The sequence below is a fragment of the Artemia sp. Qi Xiang Cuo genome, chromosome 19 (genome assembly GCF_049724085.1).
Source record: "Artemia sp. Qi Xiang Cuo chromosome 19, ASM4972408v1, whole genome shotgun sequence".
NCBI classification, from domain to species: domain Eukaryota; kingdom Metazoa; phylum Arthropoda; class Branchiopoda; order Anostraca; family Artemiidae; genus Artemia; species Artemia sp. Qi Xiang Cuo.
Genome location: NC_142812.1, coordinates 60,335,176 through 60,348,242, shown reverse-complemented (window position 1 = coordinate 60,348,242; position 13,067 = coordinate 60,335,176). Strand labels below are relative to the sequence as shown.

General features: G+C 34.1%; 1 protein-coding gene across 6 annotated transcripts in view; it reads left to right on the top strand.

The window, feature by feature from the left end:
• Esyt2 (extended synaptotagmin-like protein 2) overlaps positions 1-13,067 on the top strand; it is a 234,103-nt gene that overhangs the window by 80,710 nt on the left and 140,326 nt on the right. For all 6 annotated transcript variants that reach the window (XM_089104783.1, XM_089104781.1, XM_089104780.1 and 3 more), the window contains exon 4: positions 9,762-9,803. In XM_089104783.1, the coding sequence (XP_088960909.1) occupies positions 9,762-9,803 (42 nt within the window). The remainder of the gene's footprint in view (positions 1-9,761; positions 9,804-13,067) is intronic.

Below are 13,067 nucleotides of genomic sequence, written 5' to 3'. Positions count from 1 at the left end.
TGATGATGATAATGATATTTTATATTTAAAAAGCGTTATATACATTGATTTGACAAATGAATAAAAATATTTAGAAGAATCCTTTATTTTTTATCATTGATAGAAAACTTGGTTGTGTACTGATAATACTCTCCTAATAAAACTGAACTATTCATGTAAAGAAGTCTCTGCTGGTATCCTTATTCTATACATATCTAGTATGAGAAAATAAAAATAGTACAATCAAATTTATTGTATGATTATAATATAAAACTCATTATGCATATCAATAATTAGATTTATCGTTAAATCATATATGAGAACTCTTCCACAACGGTTTTCGTTGTTTAAAATCCATTTCGTAGAATGACCTCTTATGTTGTCTCTTAAAGTGCCACTTTTTCGCTTCTCTTAGAACATATTCATCGTAATATTTAGTGTTATATCTTGCACTATATACATTTTTCATTGGGTTTTCACTGCTGTCTTTTACACTATAGAGAAAGTCCTCTTTTCCCAGTCTCTTCTTCTTTCGATCTTCCTTTTCTGTCATATCAACCCTTCTTTTATGTGAGCTTACTTGCAATCGGTATAAATTTCTCTCCGTATCATAAATAATTTTTCTTCTCATTTCCTCCAGATTCTTCACTTTTATCACTGCCTCTATGCTGTCTAAACATGCAGTAGGTTCATCAGAATGTTCAAAATCATGAAAATGTCCTTTACAAATAGAACAGTTGCAATAAAAGGATATTTCTAACTCAACTTGTTCACTCATGTTATTACACTGCTAACTAAAAACTTAGTGAATCCTATTCACAGACTAATAAAACTATAGCAAAAATTCTTTCCTTATATTCCCTCCGCCGCTAATATGTAACAAGCCCTCTGATTGGCTGAGAAGGAAACACGTGATCTAACGGTTTCCTGGACACTCATAACATTTGGCTCGAGCATCAACAACAAATACTATTTCTGGATCATAACATTCGCTGAGAGCGTGCACTTACAACAACATTGACCTTGACATTTGCCTCGGAAACAACAACAAATACTATTTCTGGATCATAACATTCGCTGAGAGCGTGCCAAAAACACACCTGGAGAAAGAGGTCATTGACCCCATTAACCACATGTTCTCTCTAGGGACTCTATGCCCATATTTGGGGTGCAAAAAAGTTGTAGGTGGCAGCAGGGGTGAGCGATCGTGTCAATAGGGGCATCTCTACTCGCATTTACAAGCTTTTCTTAGACATTTCTTTGACTTTTCTTAACATTTTGGTCTTTTGTACCTTTCTCAATTCTAGCCGCATTTACAAGCTTTTCTTAGACATTTCTTAGACTTATCTTGACATTTTGGTCTTTTGTACCTTTCTCAAATCTAGCCGCATTTACAAGATTTTCTTAGACATTTCTTTGACTTTTCTTGACATTTTGGTCTTTTGTACCTTTCTCAATTCTAGCCGTATTTACAAGCTTTTCTTAGACATCTCTTAGACTTTTCTTGACATTTTGGTCTTTTGTACCTTTCTCAATTCTAGCCGCATTTACAAGCTTTTCTTAGACATTTCTTTGACTTTTCTTGACATTTTGGTCTTTTGTAATTTTCTCAAATTCAGCCGCATTTACAAGCTTTTCTTTGACATTTCTTTGACTTTTCTTGACATTTTGGTCTTTTGTACCTTTCTCAATTCTAGCCACATTTACAAGCTTTTCTTAGACATTTCTTAGACTTTTCTTGACATTTTGGTCTTTTGTACCTTTCTCAATTCTAGCCGCAGTTACAAGCTTTTCTTAGACATTTCCTTTACTTTTCATGACATTTTGGTCTTTTGTACCTTTCTCAATTATAGCCGCATTTACAAGCTTTTCTTAGACATTTCTTAGACTTTTCTTGACATTTTGGTCTTTTGTACCTTTCTAATTCTAGCCGCATTTACAAACTTTTCTTAGACATTTCTTAGACTTTTCTTGACATTTTGGTCTTTTGTAGCTTCCTCAATTCTAGCCGCATTTACAAGCTTTTCTTAGACATTTCTTTGACTTTTCTTGGCATTTTGGTCTTTTGTACCTTTCTAATTCTAGCCGCATTTACAAGCTTTTCTTAGACATTTCTTAGACTTTTCTTAACATTTTGGTCTTTTGTACCTTTCTCAATTCTAGCCGCATTTACAAGCTTTTCTTAGACATTTCTTAGACTTTTCTTAACATTTTGGTCTTTTGTACCTTTCTCAATTCTAGCCGCATTTACAAGCTTTTCTTAGACATTTCTTAGACTTTTCTTGGCATTTTGGTCTTTTGTACCTTTCTCAATTCTAGCCGCATTTACAAGCTTTTCTTAGACATTTCTTAGACTTTTCTTAACATTTTTGTCTTTTGTAGCTTTCTCATATCTAGCCGCATTTACAAGCTGTTCTTAGACATTTCTTAGACTTTTCTTGACATTTTGGTCTTTTGTACCTTTCTCAATTCTAGCCGCATTTACAAGCTTTTCTTAGACATTTCTTAGACTTTTCTTAACATTTTGGTCTTTTGTAATTTTCTCAAATTTAGCCGCATTTACAAGCTTTTCTTAGACATTTCTTAGACTTTTCTTGGTATTTTGGTCTTTTGTACCTTTCTCAATTCTAGCCGCATTTACAAGCTTTTCTTAGACATTTCTTAGACTTTTCTTAGACATTTCTTAGACTTTTCTTGACATTTTGGTCTTTTGTACCTTTCTCAATTCTAGCCGCATTTACAAGCTTTTCTTAGACATTTCTTTGACTTTTCTTGACATTTTGGTCTTTTGTAATTTTCTCAAATTTAGCCGCATTTACAAGCTTTTCTTAGACATTTCTTAGACTTTTCTTAACATTTTTGTCTTTTGTAGCTTTCTCATATCTAGCCGCATTTACAAGCTTTTCTTAGACATTTCTTAGACTTTTCTTAACATTTTGGTCTTTTGTACCTTTCTTAATTCTAGCCGCATTTACAAGCTTTTCTTAGACATTTCTTTGACTTTTCTTGACATTTTGGTCTTTTTTACCTTTCTCAATTCTAGCCACATTTACAAGCTTTTCGTAGATATTTCTAAGTTCCTTTGGTATAATTGGAAAACGTTACAAGAAGCTTTTTTATTATATTGACTTGCCTGCTTGAATGCATAACATTTTCCTAAGGCACAGAACTACTTTTTTTTAAAGCAACGAGTTGAATGCATCATGGGTGCAGGAGCAGTAGATGTACATTTTGACTATTCATTTTGACTATTTGATTTCATTTCATAACTGATGTTTTCGTTTGATATTTAACTTCGTATTCATTTGACTATTCAACATTGGCTATTATTTAAGAGAATTGATGAAAGGCTTTGATGGGATACGGTTCTGAAATTGTCAATGGAAGGCAATTGTCAATGCCAATGTCAATGAAATGGTCAGTTGAGAATGGTATGTCTCAATTATGTGAGCCTGAACATTCTGGTCTGTTTCTTAGTTATTCAATTGCTTTTGTTCTTAATTCTAGCCTCAGTCAAAATTTCGTTGCCACGGTCAAAGCCACGGGGAAATTCGAGTCTGGACGTTCGTGTCTGTTTCTTAGTTATTCAGTTGCCTTTTTTCTTAATTCTACTTAAAAACCTTTTCCTATACTGTACAATGGTCTGCGTTGCACAGATACGGATCTCCTGATTCACTGTCTTTGGCCGGGAGTACAATGCAGGGTGGGGGGCAAATCCTCCGACGGTTCCCGTGTTTCCTCCCTAGATTACTCCAGGTACCCATTTAGAGTTGGTTCGACTCGGGCTGAGCCTACAGAATCACACCATTGACCCCTGTTCCAAACCTTAATTCTAGCCGCGGTCGAAATTTTTATGAAGACATTTCTAAGTTTTTTTTTTATAATTTGAAATTGTCACAAGGAGTTTTACCGTTAAACAGGCTTACCTACTTGAATGTATGAATTTCTTACCTGATTGAAATTCTTCATATATATGAATGCATCGAATTCCACCGAATTTTCAAGTCGTGAAGGTTGTTAAAGGATTGCTTCATTCTAGAAAAAAAACATTTTGAATATTTATTTATGAGTATCCACTAGTGAATTTGACAGCTTAAACCCTACGGGAGACAATTTTTAAAGGTTGTGAAGGCATTTCTCAAATAAGCCACCGAAAATCCCTACCTGCAATGACCCTAATAACTTTGATCTATTATTCCCCGTTATTAATTTGTCTGAATCGATTGCCAAATTTGTGAGTTTTTTGGACATGTTAGCCTTTTGAAATATATCATGCAGCTTTTTGCTATTGACTTACCATCCTGAGTCCACAAAATCTTTGTAAGCTGTGGAACATTTTAAGCCACTGACGGTAGAGATACCACTTCGTCACGAAACTCATGGCGACATTAAGCCACCTAAAAGCAAATGCGCTTCCATCACGCTCTGATCCATCCCGCTCCATTTGACGGCAGAGTTACCACTTCGTTGGGAAACGCGTCGCGGCAGTAAGCCATCTAAAAATAAATACCGTTCCATCTCGATGAGCTCTAACCCGTTCCACCTGACGGTAGAAATACCACTTTTTTTCTGAAATTTCTCACGGGCCACCTAAAAGCAAATACCTCTCCATTCAACTCGGCTTAAAGCCTCTCCTTTGGTCACCTGACGTGAAATCCCTAAAGAATTAAGGTCATTTCTTGTAATCCCATCCCGTTCATATTCTAAGTATCGGCTTTTCCTGGCTTCTACGCTTCTAGCTTAATGCTCTCGTAAATGCATGATTGTGCAGCTTCATACATTTAGAAATATCTAACCTCTACATCTTAACCTCTCGTTTTCCCAACATCTATACCTCAATCTCGATCTCCTTTTTTTATTCCCTCCCATGTAGCCTCTATTTCTTTTAAATCCTTACTTATGACTTTTTCCAGTCCCATTTGAGAACGCCCTGCTTTTTTGGCCCCAGATTTGACCCTGAAAAAGCATGGTACTTGGGAAGCTACAGGCGTAAAACCAGAGCTAGCCCGCTACAACTTTCTTTCAGTTAGGATGAGAAAGTGGGGTCAAACTACATTTTCTCTTCTAAATCGTGCAGTAAATCTCTTTTAATTGCCTCTATTTAATGAAAGGACCTCCTAGGAGGCGGGGTTTTAAAGGAAAGGAGGGTGGGATGGGGGAGTGGGTATTGATGAGTGATAGAGATTGGGTATGTTATTATTATTTTTCTTTACATTTATCTTATTATTTGATTCGTTAGGTAAGTAGTTGTTTGGACTTTTGCGTGACCGTAAACCCTCATAGGGTTTTCTCCAGCCCAAAAGGTTATTTTTTTAGTTTATTTATGGTTGTTAAAAGTAATAATTTGAACTTGAAATTTCAACTTCTGGCCAACTTAAATCGATGGGAATTTCTCTAGGACATTTGGAGAAGGTAAAAATAATTCCGTTTTTCATATCTGAATGCAAGGCCGTACCTAGAGAGGGGGGGGGCTTAGGGAGGTTTGAACTCCTCCGGAAATGTTTTTTTGGCTCGTAAAAACGTAACAAAAATGGATATAAACAAATTTATTATGTGTTTTTTGATGTTTTTTGTGCCCCCCCCCCCAAAAAAAAATCTTTGAGTAAAACCCCCTCCGAAAAAAACCTGGGTACGGCCTTGTCTGAATGGAAAAGGAAGCTCTTCTTCCTTAATACAAAAAGCGTTATTTGAGAGCCACACTGTCCTTATTAGCTATGCTCAACAAAAATAACAAAATACCCTTTTGTTTTTATTATTTATGGAAAGATTCATAACCTTATTTTTTCTACATAAAAAAACTAAATGGCTCACTTTATCATGTATAAATAAGATAATGGGCAAGAGTTTTTCTTCTTTAATAAAAGAGGTAATAATGGAGGGCCAAATCAACCGATTAAAAACTTAGCATCACAATTACGTAGCAGAGCGTAACATAGCAATGAATTTAAGAACACATAAATAACCACATAATTTTGTATATTCATAGTTTATGGTAAATTCACAAGCGCTTTTTTTCATCTTTTCTAGTTTTGCATGAAGAAAAAATGAGTTATTGAGTAGTCGAATGAATAGATTAATAAAGAAATAACAATCTTCTGATAAATAAAAGAAAAAACTAAGACCCTATCCTGTAGATTTTTCAAAATTTTGCTTTATGGACTGGAAAATGGATTTTACTTTTGTTTGACTAAGAATAATAAAGGCCAGGATGTGTTGTAATAATTGCATCGTATAAATTTGCCTCGCACATTAGACGCATGACTTTTCTTGGAATTGTAAGTTCTTTTTAGAGCATGCTAAATTATTTCTTTAGTTGTGAACTAATTTTATAAATTTTTATAAATTATTACTCCAGATTATTTTTTGAGTTCATATAGTTTTTGTATCTGTATTGAAAGTGGTTAATCCGGTGCTTTGCGCAGTTTGATCCTGTGCAGTTTTCACTTTACGTTTCTATGAATCTGTTGACACCCCTCCCTCCCCGACTCCGGTGCAGTTTAGTTTTATACAGTCTATACTTACGTTAATTCTAATTTGGCACGAAAAAAAAAGAAAATCAACTATTCTGTGTAGTTTTATGTCCAGTAAGTTGTTGACACTGATGAAAAGATGGATTACTTGTGGAGAAAGACTTGACCCAAATATTTTTCCGCGGCCCCTGATTAATTTGTATATTAGAAAAGAGACACATGGGTTTGAACGGTGGGGATAGTCAGAATTGGTAAATTCCAATTTCCAGCTATTCAAGATTCTTTTCTGAAAGTGAAGATCCCCTGGATCCTTTGTTGGGGATCCACAGGATCTCCATATAAAGACGCAATGTTATTGCAGCATGGATCTTCCTGTTGAATTCAGGAGATGAAGTTGTCTGTATTAGTATATTTTTAAGTACTTGTATCATTCCACATTACCAGGTTAGACGCCAAAAAAGCTCGTAATTTAATAAGATGTAACAATAAACTGTTTTGTCAGTCTTAGCTGAACTTTTGTGATGCAATGAAAATGCGTTGTGATGCGATTTTCATTCATATCTATATCGAGAAGCTCCTGATCGTGGGTTAGAACCCCCCCCCCTCCTTTCATAAATTGGAAATAACAAGTTGATATAGGTCAAGTGCATTCACAGTACTCTGCTGCTCAGGGAGGGCAGGGAGGGATGCTGTTCTGCTGTTCGAAAGCAAAGGATGGCTGACGCCCAACCAGCTATCGCATTTCATGGCTGAAGGGCCATGAAATAGAGATCAGCACTGCCAGTGTGGGCTGTGAAGTATGACGTCGTATCCTTTACCTTCACTACTACAAAGAGTAGTATAAGCTCCAAAGGGGAGCATATAAAAGAAGAGCCTTTGGCACTGAAGCAAGGGATTTCTTGGAGCTTAAAAGGACTATACCCGTGTAGAGGGTAGCGTTACCCAAAAGGATTATCATTTCGTGGATTATGATAGATAACGTTGGTTTGTCATGGATCAACCTGATTTTTTTCCCCTTTTAGTCTTATTGTTGCCATGTTGCAAAACTGAATGAATAATTTCTAAATTGCTATCAGCTTGATTTTCAATGCAAACACGCACGGACAAAATTTTTTTTCGGGGGTAGAGGAGCAATAATGAAAAAAAAAACATTTGATGTTTTGAACAAAAAGTCCCCTGAAATTCAAGAAAATTTTTGATTTTGAGGAGGCCTTGGCCGAAAGCCCTCTCCCTGTTTACGTCCCTGGCCCAATGCAGGGTCATTGTTAATTGAGTAACAGATGGAGTAGCTTTTATATTTTTTGCTGAAAACTTGTGAGCCGAGTATGAATTGGGTTACCAGCCCTCACCCCTCGTTTTCCAAGCCAAAGAGACTTTACGAATATGATTGATACATCATGCTGGCTTTGATGATATCAGTATAGCTAAAAATAATATTAGTGATCCATTGATTTGGTTATGACTCTAGTTTACTGGTTGATGACAGTTATTATCTGATAATGTTGATAGGGATTTATTGATGTATAAGTGAGGATTTAACGATGATTGGTGTTTATGCATGATGATGAGCGTGATTTGATAGTGCACGAGTGATAATTTGATGCTTTGAGTCAGTTTCAGGGTTTTACTTAATTACTGATGATATTAGTTTGGTCTGATAATGTTGATAGGGATTTGTTGATGTATAAGTGATGATTGAACGATGATTGGTGTTTGATGCATGATGATGAGCGTGATATGATAGTGCATGAGTGATAATTTGATGCTTTGAGTGAATTTGATGGTGTTACTTAATTACTGATGATATTAGTTTGGTCTAATAATGTTGATAGGGATTTGTTGATGTATAAGTGATGATTGAACGATGGTTGGTGTTTGATGCATGATGATGAGTGTGATATGATAGTGCACGAGTAATAATTTGATGCTTTGAGTGAATTTGATGGTTTTACTTAATTACTGATGATATTAGTTTGGTCTGATAATGTTGATAGGGATTTGTTGATGTATAAGTGATGATTGAACGATGATTGGTGTTTGATGCATGATGATGAGTGTGATTTGATAGTGCAAGAGTGATAATTTGATGCTTTGAGTGAGTTTGATGGTTTTACTTAATTACTGATGACATTAGTTTGGTCTGATAATGTTGATAGGGATTTGTTGATGTATAAGTGATGATTGAACGATGATTGGTGTTTATGCATGATGATGAGCGTGATTTGATAGTGCACGAGTGATAATTTAATGCTTTGAGTGAGTTTGATGGTGTTACTTAATTACTGATGACATTAGTTTGGTCTAATAATGTTGATAGGGATTTGTTGATGTATAAGTGATGATTTAACGATGTTTGGTGTTTGATGCATGATGATGAGTGTGATATGATAGTGCACGAGTAATTATTTGATGCTTTGAGTGAATTTGATGGTTTTACTTAATTACTGATGATATTAGTTTGGTCTGATAATGTTGATAGGGATTTGTTGATGTATAAGTGAGGATTTAACGATGATTGGTGTTTATGCATGATGATGAGCGTGATATGATAGTGCATGAGTAATTATTTGATGCTTTGAGTGAGTTTGATGGTGTTACTTAATTACTGATGACATTAGTTTGGTCATAGCAAGCAAATAAAGAACCAAAGCAAGTGGCATCTGGGACCGAATTGGGACCAACTGTAATTCACTACCAAATGCAAATTCTTTTGAATTTGCAACTGTACCCTTAATTTATATTTCAATATGATTCATATTTTCTTACACTGTTAAATGTCATAATAATTTGTTCTTCGTTTAGTACATATTCAAGGAGGGCGGTAGGGACAATTCTCAGGGAATAGGGGTATGGTAATAAATTTAAGTGTTTTAGATGTGTTACAATATGTATTAATACCTTCATTAAAGCTAAAATGAATAGGTTCTGGATTGATCTGCCTAAGTATGAAAGTCTTTGTTTTTCCCGAGGGGAGAGGGGACTGTGTAAAAAATTATAAGAATTTGTTCTTCACTCAATCGAGCGATGGTCTCTTAAACTAAAATCGGCTTTCGGGAAGAAAAGGGTGAAAAACTGCTTTATGCTGTGTATTATCATTAGTTTTTGAAAATATTACCAAACTGCAAAGAAACTTTTATTGGCTAAAATTAAAATTTTGCTTTTGGAGTTTATCGTAATTTATAGTTTTATTTTCTATTATTTTGTTATCTTTTTTTTAGTCTTTCTATTTTAGTTTCCATCCTCTTTTTATATTGTTGTACTTTTGCACAATATATTTATTGTTATTTACCTATTAATTTTCTTTTTTTCTAGGTATTTTTTCCTGACTATGAAAGAGCGGAATGGGTTAATAGGGTATGATCTTTAATTTTTTGTCTAGTTATTTTTCATGGTACCATATATATGTATGTCTTTTGTCATGATATTTAAAACATACATTTATTCCCTATAATGCTATTCATTTACCATTTATTTAAATAAATAACTTGTAAACTATAAATTTAAACAAATGAAAATATAGAAAAACGGGTATAATATTTTTGTGTGTTATATCTTAGTATGAAAAAGTTGCCAAATTTGAAAAATGGTAGCTAATTGCAACCAATTTTATTAACTAGCAATGCCATTTGCTATATACTACCACTAACACTCCTCCTTCTCCTTAATCCCAATCTATTCAAAGCCTGTCCCCCTACACCCTCACAAGAACTTGTAATTTCCCCTAAATCCTTTCTTAGGACCTGCTCCCACTCCATTCGGGGACGACTTGCTTTTAGTTTGACCCTAGAAAGTTGGCTGAAAAGGATGATCTTACTATCTACTATCTATTACTATTGTTTTATTTACCTTAACATCATAATTTTTTTATCACATATTTAACATATATTCGGACTTTAAGAAAAAGTTAGAAAGTAAAAAAAATCATACAAATACCGAGATTTGGAGGGGGGGGGGAATACGAGCTTGAGCTTTCCCTCCAATTTAGTAGCACTAGTGACTTCGTGCTATTCCATCAGTTTATTACCAGAATGAATAGGTCTATAGTTTGTGAAAAACCAGGTGCCCCCTCTTCCCACATACGACCTACCTCAAGGGGCTTGGCACAATAGCTAAAAGCGTAAATCTAATTCAGGTTATATATATATATATATATATATATATATATATATATATATATATATATATATATATATATATATATATATATATATATATATATATATATATATATATATATATATATATATATATATATATATATATATATATATATATATATATATATATATATATATATATATATATATATATATATATATATATATATATATATATACACACACACACACACATCATCATCACACTATATATATATATATACCACCTGGATATGGGCCTATATTTGGTGGATATGGGTATCCCCCCTGAATATGGGCCTTCTAACAACATATCTGAATTATATCCTAATATGAAACACTTTTCTAATTGTGATTATTGGTAGTTTTTACAATTAATTGTTAATGAACTAGGATCGCCATCTTCTATCTATGCAAAAGTTTTACAATTTTTACTTCCAACAAAATGTAATTCCTTCTTAGTTGAACGTTTACGTACGAACTACAGCTGTAGCTTGTTCTGAAAGGACAAGATACTTAAATCAGTGGATTCGTTAGTCTCGATTTATTAAATCTGAGGCAGAACTATGACATTGTTTAGCCGTTTTCTTAGAGAATGACCCAAAGTTGCTTATAAAAGGTGAGGGCCAGTCATTCAAACAAAATATTTGACTCCCGTTCAAACAAAATAATTAACAATAATTCCTAATCTCTCCATCCTAATCTATTCAAAGCCCCCCTCTTTACACCCTCCCTGGAAGTTTCCATTCCCCTTAAAATATTCCTTTACAATATCCTCCCATCTCAACAGCGGACGACCTGCTTTCCCTTTAGCCCTAGTCGGTTGGCCGAAAAGGACAATCCTCGGCAATGAGTCATCGTTCATCTATAGAACGTGACCTAGCCGTCTCAACCTTTCTTTCATTATAGTCCTAGAAAGTGGGATTCAACCGCACTTTTTTCACAGCCTGCTGTTTGAAACACGGTCGGTCAGCCGTGTACCCAGAACAATCCGTAGATAATTTCTCTGGAAAACATATAGTAAATCTTCATCCGTTGTTCGGGGCTCATTCTTCTGAACTATATTTGACCACTGTCATCACTGTAGCTTCCAAGATTCTAATCATGGTTTGCAGACTTACCTTTCTATTCTTCCAAACGTTTTGAGGAGGAAGAAGGCCCCTCCAATGTACATTCAGCGGGGCTAATATAATACTTTGCTTTAATATATGTGTCATAAATAAACCACCTTCTTAAGGTTAGTGTTTCTTGTGAAACATTCTATTTTTGACAAGCCTATAGCTATAATTTGCACCGGAAGCTACTTATATAATTGCATTCATTAATTTTGGATATATCAGTTCATTGATCCAAAATTATGAAATCACTCCACTTTTTCTAAAAGAATTATATAAACTAGCCTAAAAAATTAGCAATTTCAAAACGTTTTCTAATTATCACGTCTTTTTTGCTCGTTTCTGACGTATTGTTCAATCTAAAAAACAACAACGTAAATAAATTAAAATTAAAAAAAAAAAATTAAATCTCAGCTATTCAAATTGTAGCAAAATTGTCCTCTTACGAAAAAAGCTAAACCCGTAGGTTTACAGTAGAATAATACATCAAAAATTTATACAGCAACAATACTTTACAAAACATCAAAAACTGATATTACGTGAAAAAACGTTAAAATAAAGTGTTAAAAACTAAAACCGTAGGATTGCTGCAGAATAACACGCCAAAAGTTTATATAGCAATTATCACATATACGGCGAACATACGCTAGAAAACGTTAAAAACTGATATTACTGAAAAACATTAACAAATATGTTAAACACTAAAAGCATAGGATTGCTGCAGGATAACACCCCAAAGGTTATACAGCAAATATCACATATGCAGCGAACATATGTTACAAAACGTTAAAAACTAAAATTACGTGAAAAAACGTTAAAAAAAGTGTTAAAAACTAAAACCGTAGGATTGCTGCAGAATAACATGCCAAAAGTTTATACAGCAAATATCACATATGCAGCGAACATATGTTATAAAACGTCAAAAACTGATATTATGTGCAAAAACGTTAAAAAAAGTGTTAAAAACTAAAACCGTAGGATTGCTGCAGAATAACACGCCAAAAGTTTATATAGCAATTATCACATATACGGCGAACATATGCTAGAAAACGTTAAAAACTGATGTTACTGAAAAACGTTAACAAATATGTTAAACACTAAAACCGTAGGATTGCTGCAGAATAACACCCCAAAAGCTTATACAGCAAATATCACATATGCAGCGAACATATGTTATAAAACGTTAAAAACTGAAATTACCTGGAAAAAACGTTCAGAAATATGTTAAAAGCTAAAACTGTAAAATTCAATGTTCTCAACCTGCTCTTTACTGTCATTGAATTCCTTTTTTTGTGTCTCACGAGTTTGATTGTGGTAAATTATTTTTTTATATTATTTACGCTGTTTTCACAAGGATTTGAAGACAG